Raw genomic sequence first — 27452 nt, forward strand, 5'->3', positions numbered from 1 at the left:
GTTGTGTTGCTGTCGCCCAGTGGCAGTCCATAGAGGGAGCTCTCTGGGGGATCTGACCCCAGGACCGGGCTCCTAAAGGGGGAGCCAGGGGATGAAGTGACAGGGGCGTGCAGGGGGTTCCCCCAAAATCTCTTGTTGGCCAATTTTACACATGAAGCCTGGCCCAAAAGCCAGAGTGGCAGGCCTAACAGAGCCCTGATTTAATTTGATAACCCGCTAAGCGAATGTGATTTAAATGAGTATTTCACATACAAATTATCTCTTTGGCCCAAAACCCACAGAGAACCACTTCTCTGGTTGCTTTATATACCCCCCCAAAAATTCTGGTTGCCCTGCACCATGTGTCACTGATGTTAAATATGTCCCTGCTTTGTTACCGTCACATGGCACTTGCTTCCACACCTTCCTGTCTCTTGCATCGTCCCCAGTGACCTGAAGATTATCTGTCATGCATCCTCTCTGAACTCTTTGTAGCATATTTAAATTATTTTGTTGCATTTAAATCTGTGCTTATTTCAGATAATTCAATGAAAGGCATCTAGAAATGCATCACAGCCCAAATACTTACATGTAGTGCCCAATGCTGGCGTGAACCGGGCCGCGTTGCTGTTCAACTAATGGTTCCGTAAGCGTCCGTGAGAAGTTGGTGATAATACAGATTTACTCATTAGTAATTTTTGAACTTTTAAACATTTAATGAAACAAGGCATCGTTTATTTTGCAAGCAATTCATTTAGACGCAGAGGCCTTCAATTATCGTTAATGGACTGAGAGCGTATTGTGGAAAACAGTCTTATTAGTTATTAAGTGATGCCAATATTTATTTCTTCACAAGGCTCTATTACTCGCAAACCTCTAATGTAAATGAGCCTATTCGCTCAAACGCAAATCATTAAAAACGTTTTTGTTTTAAAATATTCTTTTTAATGCACCTTTAAGACGCAGTGCAAAAAAGCTGACTTTTTGTATTCCCTGGATTATGATTCTCTACCTTATTCTCTGGACCCCCATTCTCTGCCTGGCTCCTGCCTGCTTTGTTTGCCCTGATTTGATCGATCTTCTGATTATGATCCTTGCCTGTTTATCGATCAAACCTTGTTGGATTACCCTTTGAAACTGATCATTTTGGTGTCTGGCTTTTGGGTTTGTAATGTTTTGAGTCTGTGATTGAAACATTATGTAAGGTGAACCCTGGGGTATATAAATCTAGAGAGCTCCCTGCTGATAGCCTGATCTGTCCTAAATGGCCCTGTTGAACTGTGGAGACAAGCAGAGTGATAAACGAGTGGACCCCGAGCTGACACATTACAGAAAGATAGAAGAAAGATGTGCTTGTACTCACACATTCACAAACTTGCACACTCACACACACACACACGCACACACACACACACACACACACACACACACACACACACACACACACACACACACACACACACACACACACACACACACACACACACACACACACACTCAATGTCTCACACACTGACACACACACACACACGTTCACATACACTCACATGCACAGACGTACACACACACACACACACACACACACACACACACACACACACACACACACACACACACACACACACACACACACACATACAAACACACACATGTGAAACTCTCTGGTACTGTGTGAACATGTACAGTGATCAAATGAAACATAGGATGGCATCCAGTTGACAAATGGTTGACTTAAAGTTGATGTTATGCAACGGTTTCTGTAACCATCTATCCAATACGACTTTATTCTCTCATTGCTGTTGGAGAGCATACTAAGATAAGTTAGGAGATCAAGGTTGAATAAGAAGGAATAAGTAAAAGCAAGATATTTTGGCATGACAAAGATCAGACTCTAATCATGTAAATGAGCAAACCTGTTGCCAGTACCGATTTGTTATAACAACTCAAGACAGATGACTACAGTTAATTCAGGATATTTCAGCACATTCAGGTAAAGGAAATGCAAGAAAGACTATACCTTTCAATTTCCTTTCATATATTTTACATTTCATATTTTAATAACATCATATATTCATGGGAGGGGGGGGGGGGTTGGGGCGCAAGGGGAAATTCATCCATTTCCCCTTGCGCCCCGCAAAGGGAAATGGATGATTTGTAAGAAATCTAAGTACAATAATGAAGGGCTTTCGGCAACAGGGATTGCCACAGCGGACACATGTGGGATGGAGGCCGTCGATACAACCTTAACAAAATACAGATTCAGACCAGAATAAGGAGGCTTGAGCATGTAACCGATCTGTGGAGTCTTCATTTATTTTCCTGTTGCAACTCAACTTTTCCAACAATGACAGTGTATGCTTATCGATTTTACACTCAGAGATCAGCTTTGCATTGACTCAGAGAAAAAGAACAGCTTACCCCATTATTACCACACTTCCCTCCGCATTCCATTCACCCACATTTGTTTGGGTTGAGTAGAGAAAAGTTTATATTGCCCCCCACTTTCTCACACACACACACACACACACACACACACACACACACACACACACACACACACATGGAGAGATATAAATCTATCCACATACACTGGCACAAGAATAAAAAAACATCCAGATTTATTTGTTCCACATTTATACATTTACATGATCACACACGCTGAACCACACACACACACACACACACAGAACATATCCATCATGCAAACACAAGACAACAGTGAGAAGTATCCTTTCTTCCTCTTCCGCCATCTTCCAAAGCATTCTCAAGACTCTCACTAACACCTCATCCTCCCCTGTCTGTCCCCAACTACTCCCGAGCCTGTGGACCTTCCATCAGCTGAAAAGTGCGGAGCATAAGTACTTGTTTGTCTGTGGTAAATTATTTGGTGCATTTTGTAGTGGAGAGTCACAAACCCACTCAAACTAGACGTAAAGTGTAGTGCTAGGTGGTCTGTTCCCCATAGACTAGACCTAGAGGGTCCAGCTTGACGTTTTTTCACAGACTAGACCTCAGCAATTTTCCCATATGAACTCAAACCCTGCTCAGGTCGTGTGCATTCTTTTATACTCGGTTACCTCCATATAGTGACTCAACAGTCCTCTCCTTTTCCCTCCCCCTTGTCAGCCCTGCTTAATGTGGGTGAAGATGGAGGATAGGCCAGAGAGCAGCCATCTTGTTGACCCATTCAGGGAGGGCAGGGCCTTGATCACATCCCTGTCTCTGGCAGCGGTAGCACACCAACACCAGCTGTTCTGAAATGACCACACTGTCATAGGATGGGACTAAAGCATGCCAATACCCGGTCGATTGGGACCTGGCATGGGGCTTACAGACATTAGCTAGGGCTATTACTTTGCACTCAGGTCGGATGGGTTAATCCAGGGTTAATTATTTTGGCCCCTCTTGTTGGTAGGGGGTATGACTGTCTAGCATAATTGAACAAAGTAATAGTGCACTTCAATGTATGGGGATAGCTAAATACCATATTGCATGAGATTCGCACAATGATATAGCATGATTGAACGCATATGTATACACCCAAAAAGTCTGGTCAAATACTGCTTTCTAACCATGTGACCAAATATTTTTATATTTTCATTATTTGTAACACAGTAAAAGGGTATTATGGGCAAACAGCTGACAGATCCAGAGAAAGGATATTTGTAAGGGAGACTATAACCAGGAGATTTCCACAAAAACGGTTGCTTAACAACATGACATCAAACAGATCACATTTTTTTCTCTATCACTGTAATATAACCAAACTGAAACCAGAAAGTTCATTTTCAAAGGACTAGCCTTTGCAATCGCAGTCCTAATGCAGTAGTTGGAGGAAAGGAAGGGTAATTGGTTTGGTAAAGATCGCTTTCCGTCGCACCATAAAGCACTACACAATAGAAAAGGTCGCCAATTAAGCAATCATGAATACCAAGTACCATAGCTGATGAAAATAGGCCAGTGGTTTAAATAGATTTGCAAGCAATTTACCTTTTCACAATGTTGGCAATCTGATGCAATTTGCTGGCAATTTTGTGTGCTTTCACAAGCACTTTGAGCTGACACTACAAAGTGCAAATGGCAAGAGGAGACCACATAGAAAATGTAAAACTATCTTGGCCACATCAAGGTATCAGAATGGCGCTTCATCAGGAAAATTACAACAATTAGCATAAGTGCTCCAAAATCAACACTTTAAATGTCAGCGCCAAAGGTTCGGCCACAGATGAGGAAGGGTGTGCAATGTCCTCCAGGATAGACTTGCCCTAGAACGCAAAGCAATCACCCATCATGCCCGGCCAGTGATGGCCCCACAATTGCTGTGACATTCTCCCAGCACTGTCATTCTTGGTCACAGACTGTTCTTCCTTCTCTGCGTTCATTTTCTACAAAAACGGCATTGAGTGCCTCTTATTCTCCTGCTTTTTCTCTTTTTTATAATATTGTAAGTTGCAGGTTGTCACAGGTGGCTAGCATGTTGTTTTGCATTATGTTTTATTGGATGTGTCAAAAAGCAACATCAACACAAACAATTAATAACCAATGCATTTCTTGATATCATTTGGGATTCAAGTACACAGGTGGCATTTTTCCATTGCCACCGCACCATGACGTTATCAGCCAAACTGATATTTTCCCCGAGATGGACCTTCTCCGAGGTCTGGCCAAAGTTGGCTGTGGTGACGTCAGCCCTGGTTGTCGTTCAGAGTGAGAAGTTTCTCTCAAAATGTATGAATATAGACTTATAAAATACAATAATCTCTGTGCTCTTGTGTATGAGACTCATCGTAATGCACGAAGAGTATGGCTATGGAGGTCTCAACAGCTCTGATCTTTATTATTTGTTTGTTCCGATAACTATATAAGCCTTATTATAAAGGGCAATTTAGGATGGGGGTTTAGTTTTTTTCCCCTCATATTAAGGACATTGTGTGGGACTATTGGAAATATGTGTGAAACATTGTCCAATGTGTAACTGGAACTAATCTGATTAGCTCTCAATGAGCAATTGAGATTAGGATGCAAATAAAGTATATTGAATGTCAAACTGAATTCTTCATTGCGAATATCATTGTGTGTCTTGCAAACTCTCTGAAATAACCCACATTTATTAAATGTGTCTTAAACGAATCAATCCGATTGATTCTATGATATTAAACTAAATAGGCATGAAAGTGTGTTGTTGAATCATCGACTCGAGACAATCGTGTCATCAGTTGAAGACATTCAACCTTCAGGGAAGCCCGGTTGTAATGGAAATGCAAATCTCAGACACACTGGTATATGATATAATTTGGCGCCAAGTCAAACCCTACAGAGCCAAGCCAGTATAGTACTGTGGAAAAACGACCAAAAGCTCTTGGCCTCTTCATGTTCACAGGATTTACGATTAGAGATACAATTTCAAAATGCACCTTCTCTGTCAGTGGAGGCTTCCCCCCTAAACCAGAATGTATTGGCAGTTAGCTTACAGTCAGACACTTAGATGGACAAACAGTGGCATTTCAGGTGCTGCCCATATTTATTTCCATTGTAGCTCTCACAGTGTCCTTTCAATCAGCTCACAACCGATTTTCCATATATTGCAGAAACAGTTAGGGATTAGAATGATATCATCATCATCATCATCATCATCATTCTTATCAACATTGGAAATAGTTTTAGATTGCTCTCATATCATATATTGATCTAGAGTTGCCATTGATTCAAAAACATTATTTTTGTCACCCAAGGAATGTAAATTACTGTTTATTACATTATTTCAACAGTTGTTGAAACCATTGGACTGTGTATGGAACTGTAAGGGTTTGCATTATTGAAGCATGTCTCGTTTGCAGTTAACAGATGGGGATTACCACTCAACCTTATCACTGTTTCTGATCTGCAGCCTTCAGGAACTACTCAACAGGAATTTTTTACTTGTATAGCAGTCACTCCCCGTTTTCCTTAGATGAACTTCTCGTTGATTGTCATTGGGGATGGAAGTGTACATGGTTAGATCATGATCGAAAGATAAAGATAGACTTTGCCGCTTACGAGAGGATGCTGGGAATTTTACTGTTTTACGAAATAATAATAATAAAGATTGAAAAAAGCAGTTTCTTACTTGCTTGACAGAAAAAACTTGTATGATAGGCCTAGTTTTAGTGGTCTACAGTTGGAATAAAATCGTCAAACAATAAGCTATGCACTTGCTGCATTGAAAGTTTATTTAGACAGTATAACCCACTAAACATTAAACTCTTATAATTTTCAAGATGTTTCTAATCAAGTCAATAAATGTTCTTGCTATGCAAACTATATCATATATCTAATGCACTAATAAGATAATAATACGCTGTGAATTAAAGCATAGTATGGTATGATTTATTCTTTAGGTTTGAGATTTAAAGTTCCATCATTATTGTTGTGTTATTTTTGATTGAAGCCAAGGTCTTTGTTAATTTGTCCTTATAGATTTCTGCTCATTCCAATCCTTCTAAACCTGCATTTAGTCAATAGCAGGAAACAGTGTTGTTGAATCATTTCAGAGCGCATTTAATATTTGCCAACGGGAGCCTTATTAAACCAAGATGAATTGGCTTCCTCATATAGATTTCCCTTCACCCCAGAATGAAGCAGAACAAAGTTGAATTGAAGAAGGAGAAGGCAGGGGGAGGGGGAGTAAAGTTTGTGGTCTCTGGGTGAGAAGGGACAATTAGTACAGTGGGGGCCCCTAGCTCAGGAGCGGCCCCAAGTGTTGGGGATTGTGCGAAGCTTACTCCAACTGCTGCTGTTGATGGTGGTGGAGAAGGCTGAACAGATGGGCTCCAGGCTGGCACCCGGCTCCTCTCCTTTGTATCGACCCTTCTCTCTAATTACAGCTGATGGCTGTGTATGGGAAAGAGCGCGAGACAGGGAGAGATGAGCGAGAGAGGGGAGGGATAGTAAGGGGGGAGAAGGCAGGGAGGAAAGGGAAACAGTGGAAGGGTTGGGGGGGAGGAGGGGGCAGGGGGACGACACACAAGCAGGTGACAGTGCGTGAAGACGAACCTGTAGCAGATCCAGGCCCCATCAGGCACAACCTAGTCACAGCCTGACAGCTAATTAGAAACGACACAGATTCATCCCAATGTAACAGATGTTGCCTAATCAGTCCAGCTTGGAAGAACCCAGCGCCAGCAACATTTCATGCACAATTTAACCAACTAAAAGGGATGAAATACTTAATGCATTGTAAGGCCAGCACAGCTGTTTGTCTCATCAGGAAATGTCCCAGTCAAAAATATGAATGTTTTTTGTAACTCTAAGTGAGGGTTTATAATGCGTTAATAGAGCAGGAAAAATTGAAATCACACATCTGGCAAAGATTTCAGCCCAACATTGATAGAGCAAAGGACCAATGTAGACTAAACTTTTTATCAAAGGTTGTGTCTGAAATTGATTACCTTGCACACAACAGGAAATCTCACAGACACACATACTGACGTGAAACACTGTATGAATATCAATTAATTACTTATTATGATTAGACATACCCATCAATAATGGGTATACAGAAGTTTGTTTTCGACATTAAAGATATTTTTTGTATATTATTTATCTGTGGCTGCCTTTTATAATGAATTATTTATGTAATAATATGAATGTAATACTTATACTTAATACATAAATATAATTTATTTAATTATTTTCATTATAATATATACTTTATATGTTAATGTTTTTATTGTTGCTTATTTAATGTAAAGAATGTATCTTCAATTGTATTTAACTGCTAACATTTTCCAGAATGCCTCTATCGTCTGTGTAATTATGTAGAATCAAACCTATTTGAACTCACAATATATTAAACACACACATGATCATTCCTAAAATGAAGTATTAGCGATTCTCAGGTATGTTCTATTGTGTTGCACCATCAGATAGAATGTGTACATTTGTGTCCTGCTGTTCATTTCACATTAGCTGTCTCCATCCAGATCTTTGTCTCTGTATCCATAACAGAATTGCCAATATCTCTGCATGCTCTGCATTTTTATCTGATGCACTAGATGACAGTAATATGGCTGAAAGATTAAACAATTGCACACAAAGAAAAAAAAGAAGAAGAAAAAAACAGCAGTGCCCTGGCTGATGAAATCTGGGCAGTTATCACACTAACCATTACCTGTCAAGCCCTCACATTCAATTTAAGGCTGCATACATTTTCTGAAGAGGAAATCAAGGCAGAGGAAGAAAAGCAGTGCAGATAAACCGTGAAAAAATGCCTATTTTCTGCTCCTTTTATTTATGATGGGATGTTGCTATGTGGGGACCATCGGGTGATGGCTTTATCAGGCTGACTGATACATCTCTGATAGCACACACAGTAGAGTCCCGCTGTTGATGGAGTGTTGCTCTTGCCAAATAACATTTTGAACTCAAATGACTTTCCTTTGCCCTGAGAACACAGGGTGACCGAACAAACAAACACAGCCCTTCAAGCCCAAATGTGTTTTTCTTTAATATCTTTAACATCATACACATTTCAGGTTAAGGCAGATGTTATGAGTTATTGGTATTTGATTAAAAATGGTCTGATGTTTTTATTTATATGCCCGGGGGTGCTGTTTAATCTGTCAATAACAGCTGATTAATCTAATTATGGTTTATCTCTGTCTACACAGTTAACTATCACCATGGGAACCCTAAACTGCTTCTTCCTGATAGGCAAACCTGTTTACTTTCATTAAACACACACAAACACACAAAAACACATACGTACACCCACAAAAACACACATGTTTTCACACATACGTACACACACACACACACACACACACACACACACACACGCATACACACACACACACACACACACACACACACACACACACACACACACACACACACACACACACACACACACACACACACACAAAAAGTCCCATGCATTTTCAAGCATCACCAAACATCAGGTTCACCATGCTCGTGGATTATTCTAGATTATATGGTCTATATAATTATATATAGAAACATAATGACACACACCTGTTAGGAGCCAATCAACAGATAGAATATGTATATATATATATATATATATATATATATATATATATATATATATATATATATATATATATATATATATATATATATATATATATATATATTCTATATATACATATCATAACATAATATGATAATATTTAATGCTTGAATATTTTATTGCTAATATTTTCTGACACAAAACACAAAATAAAACATAGCGATATGCATTGTTTCGTGTTCTTGTGTCAGAATTATTAACCAATAATAACAAATTTACAAAAGTAAAATGTTAATTTTATAAAATGTTAATGTTGATGCTCTGATTGAATACTTGTTCTGTCTATATTGAAAATAGCAATAACAATATTAAAATGTTGTATCATCTGCTTTTTGCATTAGGTTATATTATAAATTAATATTATGTTTCTATATGTTGATTCGCTCCTAAAAGGTGTGTGTCATTAGAATAATATAATAATCTAGAATAACTCTCTAGCCCGGTGAACCTGATAATGGGTGATGCTTGAACATGGGACTGTGTGTGTGTGTGTGTGTGTGTGTGTGTGTGTGTGTGTGTGTGTGTGTGTGTGTGTGTGTGTGTGTGTGTGTGTGTGTGTGTGCGTGTGCGTGCGTGCGTGTTTATGTGTGTGTGTGTGTGTGTGTGTGTGTGTGTGTGTGCGCTAATGTCTGTGTGTGTGTGTGTGTGTGTGTGTGTGTGTGTGTGTGTGTGTGTGTGTGTGTGTGTGTGTGTGTGTGTGTGTGTGTGTGTGTGTGTGCGTGTGTGTGTGTGTCCCATGGAGATACTTACGCTAGTTAACTGAGTAGAAGAAGATTAACAATAATTTGATTCATCAACTTTTATTGACAGAGGAAACAGCACCCTCTGCTAATAAATAATAACGTAAGACAATTGAATACCAATAACTCTAAAATTCTTCCTTAACCATATTAGTTACACATAGATAATTAAATCTTTCCCATGTGTGTATCTGTAGTAACTAGGTGCCATACAATAAAATGTCTCAAGTTTCAAGCTAAGATGATGAAACAGCCACCAGCACGGGCACATGAGTGGGATGGGGACGGTGAGCCCCTAAGACACAATTTGATCCATTGATTGTGTGTATTTTGAATGATTTAAGTCATAAGCCATAAAAGAAGAGTCAACCATTTTCTTGTTTTGCATAAAGTACATCATCGGAGAGAGAAAGGGTGGACTTGTGTATGATCTTAATAAGGTTTGTTTAAGCACAGCTGTATGCTTTATGATATAATATTCTCTACCACGGGTATCCTGCTGGCCTCCAATATCCCATCCTCAAAAGGCTTTTTAAAGTGATCCCCCCACCCCCTCCTCAATCAAAGAAGCCATTATGATAACTATCATAGGTGCTCTCAAGGTCTGCACCATTAATGTTTGACCACTTAATTTCTCAGCAATTCAGAATCAACTGATATTTGTTTGTTACCTGTAAATGCCTCGATTTTATCTCTCCAAATCGTATGGACATTATAGCTCACTTGCAGCTTGCAGCGAGGTTGATTCTTTTTTTTTTTTTTTGTATAAGGCTCTTGTCCTCCGTAAGTTTTATTTTAGTCATGGCCTATTTCAGTTCACATTTTCTGTTAACTCATTGCATATTTTAAGTTAATTGTGGTAAATGCAAATCATTACAGGCACGTGATAATTGATAGCAAGGCTAGAAAATGTCCTCCCAATCATGTGAGGACATTGTCTAGCTCTATGTATATTCCAATAAAGCGTTTGTCACGGCACTAATGACTCGTTTAGGTGCCAACTCATGAAACTGTCAAACCTGTACCACACTGAGCTATTTTCATCTGTTAAACAACCTTTTATGGAAAGAAAATATATTAATAAGTTATTGCTGCTTTGATAAGAAGTTGTTATGAACATGTCTCATATGCAACCAAATATTTTACATACAGAGTTGAATGCTATCTATTGTAGTGTTTGTTTATTTAAAAAGGAAATGTAAATTTGTTAATGTGGGATTCTGACAGGATGTTATTTAAATCAACCAGTCACGTCTTAACCAACCTAACCGACATAACCTGACAGTGAGAGAGGGAGATTAAAAACATGGTTTATATGTCTTTCATTTTGATCTGACCTTTGAACTTCCGCACTGCTTAATGTCTTATGGGTCTAAAAAGCACCAACATAGACATCCACAAGCCTACAAGCACATGCATACAAAAACACATGTCTGCATGCACACATACAACCACAGACACACATAAAATAACACACACTATGGGAGTCACAGTTAATGGGATTACCCTAGTGGTCCCTTACCTCACCTCCCGGTCCCACTGTGGCAATCAGAGGCAGATGCTCAGGGGATGGCATCCTTCAGACATCACGCAGAGTGCTTATGCTCCCATGTTGTAGGAGCCCTGCTGTCTAACCCCCCCCCCCCCCCCCCCCCTCCCCCCACCAACAGCAGCACTCTAACTTAACTGCACTGACCTCAGAGCAATATGACTGCTCCCCAGAGGAGAGCTAAAGACAAGGAGCAGGTCATGGCACACACACACACACACACACACACACACACACACACACACACACGCACACACACACACACACACACACACACACACACACCCACACACACACACACACACATTAACACATTAACACAAACTCACAGTCCTGTGTGTGCGCTCGATACAGCTTAAAAAGCCCTTCCTGTGGCGATCAGAACATATAAACACCCACGCAGGGTCGACCCGTGTCACACCTCTGACATTTCATGTAGTGGAACAGTTCAGATATGTGATCTCTGAAGACGGGGTCACATGGTGACACCTCTAATGGACCTATACTTGTGTGTGCGTATTCTGTGATATGTGCAGTTGACACGCAAAAGATAAAGGCAAATATAATTTTTACGTCTTTTTTTATGCCTGACTTGATTCTCCAAAAACAGGAAAAGGTTAAACATTCCACTCTGTCTCACCCCCCCTAAAAGAAACACCACAACCAAACGTGATTACTTCACGGAAAGAAGCGTAAAATGGAAGCGGTTTATTAAGGAGACATAAGAGGAGGTACCTTTAATAACCTTCCGTCCTGCTCAGCAGGGGAGCCCAGTGGATTACACCACACTGGTTTCGGTGACATCCAGAGAGGAAGTACCCCTGCCGGGTGTGTGAAGAGCGGGGAGGGGAGACAACAATGGCCTGCTAGGGTTCTCACATCCCGCTCTGTGCCCTCACCACCGGGGGGGAAGGACAATGGGTTAAAAAGGCATGAATGTCCTGCCTATCCAGGATATAGTGTAGGTGGCTGCCACAGGGCCTGAATGGCTCTGACAGAGCAGTGAAGAGAGAGAGAGAGAGAGAGAGAGAGAGAGAGAGAGAGAGAGAGAGAGAGAGAGAGAGAGAGAGAGAGAGAGAGAGAGAGAGAGAGAGAGAGAGAGAGAGAGAGAGAGACAAAGAGGGCCCAGTATAATAAAAGAGATTCCTTGGGTCAGTAAAGCATTGCATTCACAGCTGCCCTCCATGGTCTCTCTCTCTGCTCTCCCATGCGTCTTGAGACAGAAACCCACCAGTGATGGCCCATGGAGGAGCCCATTGGATGTATTTTAACCGACACGTTAGGGGACAGAGATTGGTGAAGGGGGGGAATTATTTAAGTGGAAATTGATTAAGAAACGATTATCATAACATATGCATAATACATGGTAAACAATTATTTCCATAAATAATTAGACATTTGTTCTTACATTTATGTGTGATCTGTTGAGTTATATATACCGTTTGTTTTGTCTTGTTCTTGTTTTTGTGTATTCTATGAATAAAAGCCATATGTGCCTCTATGTAGCATTGAACTGGTAAATCAACTTTTAAAAGGAAGTGAAAGATGATGGACAGAATCTGGTTGATTGCTCTTTACAAAGCATCAAGGATTCAGTTAAAGGTCGCATCACCACTCCCCTTAAATGCAGAGGAAAGGACAAGAGGAATTTTACATGTAACAGGTAACATGTCCATGCAGAAGTCGGAGAAATCATTGGCTTGATAATTTCTTATTTTCTTTTCATGTGTTCTCAATGTGTGTGCACAAATGTCAAACACATGTATCTGATCATGGGTTAATATCCACTGAGTCCACATACCTCGATTGGAAATCACAAGATATTGCAAATATTTATTTTATTAAGAAAATTATACATATTCTAGGACTGCCAACAGTCAATAGATAATCACAGCCCACATTATTATCCCATGATTCTCGGATTCACGTCAATTGGTGGTGATATGATGTGAAGTGTCCCCAAGATATTCGGAGTGAATCTAAAACATGTTTGATGAGCAAATGCCGTTTATATGTGATTTAAAGCATTATTGGTAAGATTTTTTTTGATCTGCATAAGATTCTTTTTTTTTTTTTACACATCTTTTTAATTATCCGAATAACATTTAATAAGACATGTCATGATGACGGGATATGACGAAAACAATCACTGTACAGAAAAGGATTTCCAGACAGATGAAGATATATAACAAGATTCAGAAATATTCTTACATTGGGGCGTTTGGGCTGAGCGTTTTTCTTGACAGCAAATTATATCGCCCCCTTTAGGCAATTTGGGAAAATGTTTTTGGAGGGGGAGTGAGCTATAAGCGTTTTAAAATAAAAATAATAAGTATCTATATGCATTAAATATCCACATATACTCTGGGAAAAGCTAATGATATACATTTACAAACGTGTGAGTATGTAAATACACATTATAATTCTGTAGCTATTGTTCATCTCTCATACTGGGGATCAATCAGAATTAGCAACCAGACAATGAGTGTTTTGCTTTGAGGACAACATGCCTTTACCACTGCCTTAATTAAATTAAAGTAAATAAAGTTATAACCAATCTCCTTGGTGACAAATTGTGACAGAGAGGGCTAATTTGCTCCCTCGTAGGGGAACCCGCAACAGATAATACTGTTTATTACAAAAAAGGTCGCCAAGGAAATTAAGTTCAGGAGGCCAGCAAATAAAAGAGAAAGTCTGGCACTCGGAATAACAAGTACACACTGATTACATTCAAACAGTTCCCCCTGGAAAGGACACTGACCTTTCTCCTTGCCTTATCCTGACATAAGATATGTAAACGTGGGAGAAAAGCGTGTTGTATTGTGAGAATAATTCTGCCAGGCAGTCATATACAAAAATATTGCGAAAGGTTTTGGATTGATTTAGGTTCACTGGAAATAAAAGAGGTTTGTTGTAGGAGGGCTTTCGATTGGATTAAATGTATTTATGAGACAATATAATGTATTATTTAAAATAAAATGATTTTAGAAAATGTTATAGAATTAGGTTTAATGACAAGTAAGTTATTTTACAATACAGATTTATTTTTCCTAAAGATTGAATCTAAAAAAACAAAATCAAACAACAAACAAGGCTCTGTTGGTTATTTTATTATTTTCTGATTGAGCTTTCCAAGAAACTTAAAAGTGGAATGTTGTCTTTTGCCAAATCATTAAAAAGTTTAATTTAATTTCTTTCTTCCAGCCACTCCGTTTAGTCACTGTCTCCTTCCGGGGCCATGATTGATGTTTACAGGTCATTGCAATACTCTTAACTCATTAGTTAGAAAGGGAAGGATGGGAGCACTTGCTAGAGTGAGATATTGCAGGGGAACAGAGGGAGCTTTTCTAATGAAAGACAGAGAAACTTAGCCTCAGTGTGATAATAGCCCCTGAACTATTGCATGTTTCAATCAATGAAGACAGAAGTAAATAAAAAGCAGAGGGGAAGATTCACAGGTATCGATCCTAGCTCAACACAGAGCATGCTGACAATCTATGGTCTGGACCAGTAATGCTCCCAGTCATCCACAAAATCAATGAAACTCATCCTTTCAATAGCATCCAATTATTAGCACAAAGTAAAGGTAGCCTTCCACAATAAATCACAAAACTTGATTGAAAGGAGACAAAGACAAGATGAATGTTAGTCAGAAAGTGAATAATGTTAAAGCAGTTTCCAGTTGAGATGGTGGGTTAAAAATATTCTGTTTTTGATTGGCCATTAATTGTAAACAAATTATGTTTGTGAACATTAGCAGTCATACGACATTTCTGTGGTATATATAAGTACATTTTTGCATCTTGGTGGTTTTTTCCAACAAGTTTGGTGAGTTATATTCAAAGAACTTTTATGATAACAATAGTATCCCACAAGCCAATTAAAACAACTAAAACAAAGCTTTTATTAAAGAATAGAGAGGAGATAATTCTCTTTTGAAGGCTGAGGAAGATTTCAATTCCAAATTCCAAAAACATCTGCTGTATTAGCGGTCAATAGCCAAAACTTCATCAACTGCACACCATCTTAGTATGCTCCTTCAGGGATCCCTGTACAACGAGAACACATCCAATGTAACCCTCCAATGCTTACAGTTTAGTAATCATACATTTTTCATTAGAGTATGAGCTTAATTAAAAAGGGGTGCAAGTTGAATTGCCATTGCATGTAATTATGTAAGATCTAACGTACACATGTTTAGCTTCATCCATCACCATCTGGTTCCACCATGTATCCCTTGTCTCTAATTATCTGCATTGCTTCATCATTAAATATCAATACAAAACATGACGCTTAATGGAAAATATATTCCCACTGAATAATATTTGTTCATGCTCACAGGAAAACACATTTGTCAGGTGCTTTTTTTGCTAAAGTGTCTTTCTAAAAAAGTGTATTTTTTTGTTAACAAATGCATGTTTAACATTGAAATTGACAAGGGTTGGTTTCCATGTGATTTGTTTGTCTTCGCTTATGATAAGTCTGCAATGCAATGTTCTGTAGAAGTGACTAAATAAAAGCAATTAATGTAGAGCTTGTTTATGTGTCTAATCCTTGACTAGACACCCCTCATTATGAATGATAAAAATTATCTATTACTATATAAATATGTAAATATTTATACTATTTATACTATAATTTATATATTTCTTCTTTCAGTATACCAACCCAGGACATGGAGTCTTTGAAATAATAAGTAAACCTCCTTTGGGTAAATGTTTCTCTGTACACACGTTTTTTTTTCATCTTTGATGTTGAAACACTAATAAGAAATAAGTACACACATCAAAGCATACCTTCCTGCCATTCTGTGAATGCAGCTTTAGTGTAGTCTCCTCTTTGCTATTTAGTCAAAAAAGAGAACAAGGAGCAGTTGTTGAATGTCGTGGCGTACGGGAGGATTATGGGTATTACGTTGTTAATTTATGAGCTCCCTCTAAAAATGTCATAAATCCATCGTCTTTAACACCTCATGGATGCTGACAGAACATAAGCCAATGTAAGGTCAGGTAAAAACAACATCAACATAAAATACAAACAAAGACAGCTTCAATGTGGCAAATATTTGTCTGTTCATCTGGCCAGACTCGAGGTAGTACTGGTTGGTCCATCCTCACAGATTTACGTATCCTGTACATGTTAGTATGAGAATTAGAGTTCATATTAGACCAAAGTAAGTTAGTAAGTCCTAACCACACACACACACACACACACACACACACACACACACACACACACACACACACACACACACACACACACACACACACACACACACACACACACACACACACACACACACACACACACACACACACACTTTGGTTAAGTTTATATTAAACTTTACTTCCACCACTGGTCATAATCCATAATATAACTGCTCCAAGTACTGTAGTCGATGGTTGGTTGTGGTGTCGAAAGAAAGGAATTTTGTATTAAATTAGTGTAAATTAGCCCAGACTGCAAAAAGATTGGTCTCAAGTGCTGGAGGCTTAATTCCGGGAGATTTTCGACTCCTTTTCACACACTGTTTAGCGGTTGATTCATATCCCTCAAGCAACATAAATTCCCCATACGTAAACAAATATGTCAGAAAAGAAAACTGCATTGGTCTCCGAGACCTTACATGCATATCTATGCACTTCAGCATATATGGCAACGTTTTACCATGTGCACCTCAACCCCAATCACTGTAAATGCCCGCAACTCTAAAACGCACTCTGTGTGGGGGGATATTGTATGTTAATGAACTGTAAGAAAGTATGTGATGAGTTGGATAAAAACTTTTTTGAGATTGCTTGTTTCGATCAGGTTCCTGTTGTTGGCATAAGCTTTGAATCAGTAAGTAACAAAAACAAAACACATGTTGACTGCATGTTGTACTTTTCATTAGTTTGCTTATGTGACAGCCTTGAGCTGTTTTATAGTCATTGTTATATGTATATTGTGTGTTCCTTTAGGGATAAGCTATACTTACGTTTTGTCATTGTTTTGTGATATAACATTGCGTTCTGCTGTGGTGTCATATTGTGTTGTATTATGCCGGATTTTGAGGAGTTGTGTAGGTAGCATTACATTGTGCAGCAGGTTGGTTAGCTTCACTCTCACTTTAGGATTACAGTCAGGGCTACATTTAGGGTTAATAGGGTTAATTTAGATGTTAATGCCATGTTTAGTAAAGGATATAGCGGGATAATAAAGGCAAAAAATGTGAAGCACAAGCATTTACTAACAATAAAACAGACACACACACATCCATCGAGCACTGACACAAGAGTGGAGAGGAGCATTGCCAGGCATGGTGACATGTTAAATTACCTTGGTGATGTATAGCTTAATGAACCCCTTGTGTTGATCATGCTTAACATTAATCAAAAGCAAGGAGCAGATTTCTTTATTTTCTCAATGCTGCCTTGATAAACTGCAATTTCATTTAACCTTGGACAGCAACTTTAATAGCTTCCACAGGACAACTGTCAATACTTCCCTGGGAATACAGTGATTAAATTTCAAGGCAAGAAATGTGTCCCGGCTCTTTGAATCCCACTATTTATCTCTCTCTTTACCCATCCCCCGACCCGTCAGCCCCACTCCTCCACTTCACACAACCACAATCTGTACCTACACTGTGTGCACCGCCTGCATTTAAATGGCTGGCCAAGTCAAACCGGACCATAGCAAATCGAGTAATCATCCAAAAGTGATATGTGTTTTTAATTTTTTGTATCATTGTATGTAGGCCTATACCTCTTGATTCATCAAGTGGAATTGCAAAGATAACTAGCTGACATTATTGATAATAAGCTCAAAAAAATTTATGTGTGTTTGTTATTATGTGTGTGGCTTTATTTTCCTTGCTTTGCAACATTGCAAACATTTTCCTATGTGTTTTCCTCTAATACATTTTCTGAAATAAATCATCATTGGTCTGTGTACATTCTGTATTGTATTTTCATTTACCCTGCTAAGTGTCAGCCCATTGGTGAGAACACAGCGGTGACAGCCAGTGACATGAGCCGTGTCAGTTGGGTGTTTAGTGATAACCTACACCCTTGTCAATTGTGCATAAATTGTCTACCATGAGCAACCCGCTAGCTGATTAAAACCAATTGTCTGGGCAGGAAAGGACAAGGTAACCTCTTTATTGTATGATAAACTAACTTAATGGAGGAAGGCAATCTGCCCTCTGGGAAACTGCGCTGACTGTTAATTAAAACAACTGGGATGTCCGTGGAAGGTGGTAATCTGTGGTTTGTGCCAACCGCCACTTGAAGGAACTTTAGAGAGCCTTTGAAAGATTATCTCAGATAATGTCTGCATTATCATTTGGGAGGAGAAAAAAAATGTATTTTATTGAATAGTACATGTTTGACAGATATTAATAACTAACGAATATCCTTGGTACGCAATAAATATGGATGTAAACAACACATAATATTGTGTAAACAAATGTGCATTGGATTATGAAACCTTATTGTTACGTTATGTCTTTATCAAATTAAAATACAGCTTCAAATCAAAACCAAACCAAAAAATGTGTTGGGCACCTGTTTGACCTGACACCATATTAAGACTACATCATTCACTGCACAGCTTCATCTCTCTTTCACCCTCTCAGAGAGGTGTTTGAAGATCGGCCCTATGCTACTCCATTGTGTGCCATAATGGTGGCACACAATGTCATGGTGATAAAACAAGGAGGGCAAATATTTCTCTGGCCTTGCATTTCGCTGGATTCCTCCACCCACACTTGACACGTGACAGGCATACACAAAGACTTCTATTATTATCCAATACGGCTCGAATGGCTGCAGGAGGATAATTAGTGAAACTTGAAGAGCCAGAGCTAATCCTTACTACTCCACTTTGTATCCCTCGCCCGTCCGTCTCTTAGACGGCCGCTAACACTTGACAAAGTGCAAAGGGCTGGGTGCAGGGAAAGTCAATAAGGGTTTCATGGGCCACAGATGTACAAGTCAGGCCAAATAGCTGCAGACTAAACTATTTTTTCTCTCTCTCTCAAATTGTCAAGAACAAGTACGTTTAAAGATATTGGTTGTTTGCTTTGTACAAGTAGGCCCAAGTTATTTGGAAATCTTTGAAACAAACATATTTATAAGTGACAATGACCAAATTCCTTTCGTTTACTTTTTTTAAATTGTGCAGTTGTTGATCCAGGAAAAACATCCCAAAAATTATATGCAATATGTTAAGAAAAGTAGATTAAAAGTTCAAAAATATAATTAACAGTGCAGTGGAAGAACTCTGGTGACTAATTGAAAGACAGTTGCGAAGAACGCCATGAGCATGCCATCTCCAAAGACTTTTGTTTAACGGCACTCGTCACATTGACATAACTTCACCTCTGTGGACATTCGTAATTTAGCATGCAATTATCCTAACATTGGAAGGAGATCAATTATGAACACGTAAATTACATAGGCGGTCTATAAACCAACATAATGACAATTGAAAGAAGTAAGGCTTTTATATATATATGTAAATGCCAGGAGCTGCTTACAAGAAACGATTTTGATTAAGGCAAAGCAAGTGCACTGATATGTCAATTTCACAACTCATGGAGTTCAAATGTAGTTAAAATTTATTGAAGAAAAGAAGGAAATACTTTCTTGGAAACAAAATGTGTTCAAAGGAAAGGAAAAGCTGCTTTTTAAAGTTTCATTTTTTGAAAAGGAGATGCCGAAAGTGAGTATAAGGTGGGGAGAAAATGATTGTGTGGTTGTGTCGATCACCCCCATTGCACTTTCCAGACCAGAGGATCCCAGGCACAAAGACTGAAGCAGCTGGCTGATCGATAGCCACAAAGGCTCAGAAGTTAGGGCAGTCAAAAGATTGTTAACTAGCTATTTTATCTGCCAGGCATTTATATCATTGTTAATGGTCCAGTGGTCGCCTTCAGCTGTGTGTCTGTGCTGTACACACCTGGGTCTGGGGGTTTTGGGATGGAGGGATAATGTCAGGTCCTTGTGGCTTGTAGGACAAGCACTGCACTCAGAAGGGGAGGACATTTAACGGTACATTTCAGTGACAAGCATGCATGGGCCATCAAATAAATAAGCAGCGGGAAACAACAAATGTGTGTGTGTGTGTGTGTGTGTGTGTGTGTGTGTGTGTGTGTGTGTGTGTGTGTGTGTGTGTGTGTGTGTGTGTGTGTGTGTGTGTGTGTGTGTGTGTGTGTGTACATGGGGTGCATGTTTTTGTTTGTGTTGGTGTGAGTATTTATGTATGTGCTCAATAACCTGTAACACATGCTGCACCAATCCCCCCCCCCACACACACACACACACACACTCTGGCTCCAGATCCCTGCAGGCTGGCAGAGGGGGAGACCCTCTCTGTGGCTCATCCAGGCGAAGAGTGCCTTCCTGCACATCCTTTGTCACACCATTTGGACCCTTGTGTCTGTGACTGCCATGCTCAAGACCGGCTTGGCAACCCACCACACCCCACATGGACATCTGCTCCCCTAAAACCACTTCCTGGTCAACAAACCCCAGTATCCAAAAGAGAGAAGGAAGAACAAAAAATGGCAACGATAAGCACAGATCTGTTAACATGATCAAAACACAACAAGGGGAAGTGCAATGGGGAATTGTCCATTTACACAATGCAATACTTTGCCTGCAAAGAAAAAATTCCATTCTCTTGAGGAATTACAACTTCAGTGCCCAACAAAGGATTACAAATAAATTGCGTGGAGCAATAGCAGGTTTACAATGCCCCACGCAAATATCCTCCGTTTCTCCATATCTCGTCATTTAACAGGAAGGGCTTCACATTATCTCGTTGCATGAGCAGATCCAAATCTGTACATTAAACGTAAAGTTCTGCATTTACAGCTTGACTCATTTATTCGGGCTGTTTAAGCAGAATGATTCCAAAGCACGCAATATTGAGCACATCTTGTTCTTGCTCAGCGGCCCAGAATAAGTCGGCCATTATTGTGGCGAAAGGGACAGGTTGTGAGTTTGATTTCATGATGGTAATATAGCCCATGTGTGTAGGAAAATAAAGCCCTCAATGGGGACATCTGTTCCGCATACAGTTACTGCCCTGCGAACAACCTTCGAACAACCAGGCGAACTAAGGCCTCTTGGAACACAATTAAGAAGATTAAGAAAAAGTTTGATAATATTTCCAATCCAGCAAAAAGTAATGGTGATTCTTTACGGACAAATATTTGAATACGACACGGTGTCTCATTGAACATGTTTGTTAAGAGGCTGATAATTATCAATCTGTGGAAAACACCATTCTACTTTTCTTTTCTCGGTTTAAAAAAAGACCTGACATGTAGGCCTATCAGTAAAACGCTGAGGCTGTAGCCCTGCACATTAAGGAGAACAAGTGGACAGAACCACTACGTCCTACAAACTGAGGAATGGGCCTTAACCTTTTATGGTGTCTTTATTTATGGGATTCTTTCATTTTTTATTGAGTAGGATGCAATCCGTGCGCCGAGGTGAAGACCCGGCAGCGGGACGCCCTCTCAACCAGCGAGCAGCCGCGGCTCCCCGCTGCTGGCGGACTACGGTAAGAAGACCTTTATCAACAGGATTAAAATGTTATTGTACTATTTTACAATAGCAGTTTATCTGGGGCGAAAACGGTGTAAACATATCGAGTTAAAAATACTAAAGTAGCAGTTAAAACTAATTAAAAGGATACAAATATCTATATATATAGGCTATATAGGCTATATATATATATATATATATATATATATATATATATATATATATATATATATATATATATATATATATATATATATATATATATATATATATATGTACACATATATATATTTATACATATATATATATATACATATATATATATACATGATAAAGACTATATCACAAATTCGGTTTTGTTGCAATACATTTTCAGTAGGCCTACTATGATTGATATTTTTGACTTGGTTGAAGTCATCAGTATTTTGTAGCCTTCATACTCTATTTTTCTATTCATTTTGTTCATATATATATAGGCCTTTTTGTACATTCGAAGATGTGGATTTGAATTTTTTTTTTTTCATGGACGTCGTCCAGAAACACGCTGTCCAGAGGAACATGGGATTAATCAGCCGCTCCATCCATCAGGTGCGTAATAAAGGAGCGACATGGTGAGCGGAGGATCGGATGAATAATCGCTGGTCGTTTTAATTAACTTTTCGCTGTCCTGTAATGACCAAGCTGGTCAACATACCCAGTCAATAAGCCTGTTAATATCAAACAAATACAATTGCGGATGATTAAAAACCTCCTGCGTTATTAAATTTGAAATTCAAATCAAATGTATGCTTGTGTTGGCTGAATGCTAATCAGGGACAATGTCCGAGATCGTATTATGTAACTGGATGTCTCTCTATTAATTTAGGCCTGCATACCATGTCAATGGCCTGTGTCTGCACGGTAACACAAATTAAACGCAATCGGCTAATGAAATATTTTCTCCTACAATCTAAGCATAACCTTCCAAAATCGGGAGGTAAGGAAGGCTTGGGGGGTTCCTTATTATTATTATTATTATTATTATTGTTATTACTTACAGCCTTAAACATTATTGTGTTTGGTTAACTTCTGCTACATCGTCTTCCTCGTTCTGATCCTCCTCGTTCTCCTCCTGCTCCTTCACCTCCTCCTCTATCATTCTCATTTTTCTTCTTTTACTACTACAACTAAGCCTAGTCGTACTACTACTGCTAATACCACTACTAACACTACTACTAGGCCAATCCTTCCTTGTTTCTCTTGATTCAAAAAGGCCTATCAAAACTTTCGAGATAATTGGATGTATTTACAGTAAAACAAAAGTTTGAGACAATTTAATATCCCTTGTTCTTAGTTTGGAACAATACAGCCTTTATATCGATATAATAGTTGTGTATATTAACTGTACTGCATACAAGATACCCTGGATCAAATCATGCCACTGCTATTAAGGACCCTGGAAGTTTATCATCTAAGGGGTGCAAATATCTGAAAGTATAAAACAGGATAAAAATAACAATGCCCAAATCCAAAAACCAATCAAAATCCAGCGTACAAAAAGCCATTTATGGCAATCGATATCCTTTACATTTCAATAGGCCTATATTTCCCTATTAATATATATATAAACTTTCCCTATTTTCACTATTATTTAAAATATCTTCCGTTCTTTTATTATGAATTAGGGTGGCGGAGGGGTTGGAGATCTGTCTGAAGTAGTCTATTGATGACCTCACGTTAGAATTAGGCTGTGTGGTGGTACAGAGGAGCTGATTGGTCGCCGGTGTCACAGCGGTACTTCAAAGCCGGAGAGGACCTACACTTGTGGTGGAATGGGCGGAACACATCATTGTATTGCAAACCTCTAAAAAAAACACTGCTCTGATTCATAAATATAAAAAGATCCTCTGAGGAGGGCACTTTTTTGTGATGGCAACTTCACTTCTAGGGGTGAGTCTAAGGAGTTTCTTACTGGTCTAATTAGTTCATTTTATTGTCCAGCGGAGTGGATTAAAATAACTTTGATTCACAGCAGGAAAGACAGTGCGATGTTTATATTTTAGTAAGCTGGTTCAAAACGCCCGACGCGGAGATTTGAGAATTCGCCTTCAAAAGGGAGAGAAGTTTCTAGTCGATGCCCAAAAACACTTGCATGTTCTCCTTGATGTCCCATTTGGCGTAGGCCTATAGTTAACATTTCGTGACTTTCCCTGGTTTCTTGTCGTCTCGTCCTGAAGGTAGGGGCTATTAATGACCTGTATTGATGCAATCTGTCGGCTTTGTGATTTTAAAATGCACTATGTTGGGAAACGTTTTATTTGGTCACAAAATTGCAGCAAATGTCCGTTCTATTTCAATTGAAATGTTATATTCCGTAACTCCATATGCATTTACTTACTTACTCTTTTGTTATTGCAGGAGGAACGGAGATTGGGATCGACTCCTTTAGCAATGTTAGCTGCAACATGTAATAAAATAGGGAGTCCGAGCCCTTCACCCTCCACCCTTTCGGATAATTCTTCATCTTTTGGAAAGGGTTTCCATCCGTGGAAAAGAGCCAACAGCTGCAGCCTGGGACCCAGCCTCTCCGGGTTTGGTGTGTCTCGCAGTGGATCCGGTGTATCGGACTCTTTCAACGGGTCAACCGGATCCAGCGCCTTCTCCCTGACGCCCGGCACCGCGTCCGGCCCCCACTTTGGAAATGACTACTCCGTATTCCAAGCGTCGGTTTCCAACAGCACTCAAGAGTCTGGTCACCAGCCCGTGTTTATCTCAAAGGTGCACTCGTCAGTGGACAGTCTGCAGGGCATATACCCAAGAATGAGCGTCGCCCACCCCTACGAGTCCTGGTTTAAATCATCGCACCCTGGGATCCCCACGGGGGAGGTCGGTACCACCGGGGCGTCCGCGTGGTGGGATGTGGGCGCCGGGTGGATTGACGTGCAGAACCCGAATGGAGCCACGCTGCAGACCTCCCTGCACTCAGGTGGACTCCAGACATCCTTGCACTCCCCTCTAGGGGGATATAATTCCGATTACTCGAGTTTAAGTCACTCCGCGTTCAGCACAAGTCCCTCTCCACACCTGTTGACCACCGGCCAGCACCTCATGGACGGTTTCAAACCGGTACTGTCTTCTTATCCAGACTCATGCCCGTCTCCTTTAGGCGGGGCAGGAGGGGCTATGCTCTCCGGGGCGCCACCTGCACCTCTAGCGGGGTCCCCGAGGTCCTCTGGTCGACGCTACTCTGGAAGAGCGACATGCGACTGCCCGAACTGTCAGGAGGCAGAGCGGCTGGGTCCTGCGGGTGCCAGCCTCCGGAGAAAGGGTCTCCATAGCTGTCACATTCCAGGTTGTGGTAAAGTTTATGGGAAAACGTCGCATCTTAAAGCTCACTTGAGATGGCACACAGGTGAGAGACCGTTTGTGTGCAACTGGCTCTTTTGTGGTAAGAGATTCACGCGCTCCGATGAGCTCCAGCGACATTTGCGCACGCACACCGGCGAGAAGAGGTTCGCGTGTCCGGTTTGCAACAAGAGATTTATGAGAAGTGACCACTTGAGTAAACACGTAAAAACTCACTCTGCCGGTGGGTCTGCAGGATCTGGCTCCGGGGCCAGCGGGGGGAAGCGGGGAAGTGACACCGACAGCGAGCACAGCGCACCGGGGAGCCCTCCGTGCAATTCCCCCGACCTGTTGCCGCCACCTGATGCACACTCTGGAGTAGGAGGCATGAACAGCCTCTAATTGGCCTATTAAAACAAACTGAACATAACATTTTATTTGCTAAAATGTTCTGAAGGAACGGGGACATTTCTATATGCAAAATGAGGAATTAGACAAGAAATCAAATTAGACTACTAAATAGCCAGATTTCACAATGATCTTCTTTCGGTGAAATACTTAGGCCTATGCAATATGGAACTGTAATCAAGTGAATTAATTTAAAATGTTAAACTGGTTCCCACTGCCCATCAAGGCATTGAAATCAAGAAGGCCTACATCAGACGACGCCCATGGTCAAGAAGCGGTATTTGTGGCCGGTAAAGTTTACTGCTGGCATAGAATATTTTTCAAGACCAAACTCTGGCACTTTATTGTTGAGCAGGAGACATTATTCGTTAAAGTCACTATCTGTGGTTACTTCGTAAGTTAGCCTAAATATTTCTCTATTCTTATCTATCTTATCCCATCCCAGTTTTGATAACGTGTAACAGTTATAGGTTTATTTGACGGTATTCGCCTCACAGCCTCTGTGCGTTAAACCAAGTGTGTAAGTAGCCCAATCTTGGTTAGCTGCCAATCTGTTGTAAATAATAACAAAGGTATGTTAGATTCTAAATATGCACCAATGTAAAGGTGAGTTATGTATTTGACCAGGAATCGATAATTTTGTATAGTTATTTCTAGCTCTATATGGACAATAGAAAATATTGGAAGCTGATGGAAATGTACTTGGATTTGCTTTGACTTGATATACAAATGTATCGTGGTAAGTTATATTTAACCACAAGTTTTATTGTATGTAGGGGTCCTCAATTAGGCGCACTTTGATTTATTTGTAAGATTTTGAAATAATTTACTGTCATTGATTCGTTTAATTTAAATAAGCATGTTGTAAAATTTACGTTAATTTTCAATGCATTTCTTTTCGATAATGGCAATTTATGTAAGCCACTGAATAAACTCAGTATGAATCAGAATTAAGTAATCGACTCAGTTTATGATTTGATTATTGAGCTTACCCACTATGCATATTAAGACATATTTAACAAAATGTGTGTAGACCTTAACTCATTATTGAATCAGTTACAAATATGCCTCTGTAAAAGAAAATGTGAAAAGGGGCCATTGAATCAATTACAAATATGATTCTGTAATAGAAAATGTGAAAAGGGGCCATTTCAAGAATTACAAACGGGGGACGGTACTTAAAAGGTAGGTTATTTGCGCAAACAATTGTGTTTGATACGGTACTTAAAAGGTAGGTTATTTGCGCAAACAATTGTGTTTGATTTAGAGCCTGTCCGAAATAACATCCTTTCCATTGAAAGTGTATTAGAGATGCTAAAAGCGAAAAGTCTATATTATTATGATATAGACTTAAGATAGGCCTATACCTATAAAATCACAGAGTAGTTAAGGGACTTTCATAGTAGCCCTAACATTTCAAAATATCATCCCTATCCCCAACCTACATACATAGGCCTACTACATCGGCACTCTTCGCCATCCATTATTGCACAGACAAAAGAGAGAAATATGCCGTAAATGTCTACCTTATCCAACATCTATTATGATGTGGTCTATTCAAAGTGAGACACATATTAAACTGCGGGAACTTGGTGAATTTATAAAAAATAAGATTGGTGGTTTGACTTTGCTTTGTCTCAAAGGGGTTCTGTGTCTAGATGCCTTTAGATTCAGATTCCTCATTTAACTTCAGATTTAAGCAAGTAACTAAATAAAAATAAGGTTAACATATGACCACTCATTAGTAGCCTGGCTTCCTGTCGCCGCCCTTACAAAATATTATATTTAGGCCCTTTATCTGTACTTGTATCTGCCCTTTAGAACTAGCCACAAACATGGATTCA

The 27452-nt window shown here is 39.6% G+C and overlaps 1 protein-coding gene across 3 annotated transcripts; it reads left to right on the forward strand.

Moving 5' to 3' along the window:
• Positions 1-22355: 22355 nt before the first annotated feature.
• On the forward strand, positions 22356-26558 carry sp8b (sp8 transcription factor b). 3 transcript variants are annotated; one of them, XM_060053611.1, is made up of 2 exons: positions 22356-22464; positions 24274-26558. In XM_060053611.1, exons 1-2 carry the CDS (start codon positions 22399-22401, stop codon positions 25600-25602), a joined length of 1395 nt encoding a protein of 464 aa, XP_059909594.1. In that variant the 5' UTR covers positions 22356-22398; the 3' UTR covers positions 25603-26558. The 3 variants fall into 3 exon arrangements, with proteins under 3 accessions (XP_059909594.1, XP_059909596.1, XP_059909595.1); XM_060053613.1 differs by lacking the exon at positions 22356-22464 and adding an exon at positions 23612-24092; XM_060053612.1 differs by lacking the exon at positions 22356-22464 and adding an exon at positions 23612-23805.
• Positions 26559-27452: the final 894 nt, after the last annotated feature.

Source organism: Gadus macrocephalus, chromosome 6, assembly GCF_031168955.1.
Source record: "Gadus macrocephalus chromosome 6, ASM3116895v1".
Classification (NCBI taxonomy): domain Eukaryota; kingdom Metazoa; phylum Chordata; class Actinopteri; order Gadiformes; family Gadidae; genus Gadus; species Gadus macrocephalus.

What these genes read in the sequence shown, in the direction of transcription:
- sp8b (XM_060053611.1), top strand. Translation starts at nt 22,399, where the DNA reads ATGGACGTCGTCCAGAAACACGCTGTCCAGAGGAACATGGGATTAATC. An exon ending in TCAGCCGCTCCATCCATCAG is followed by an intron (nt 22,465 to 24,273) that starts GTGCGTAATAAA and finishes TTGTTATTGCAG; the next exon opens with GAGGAACGGAGATTGGGATC.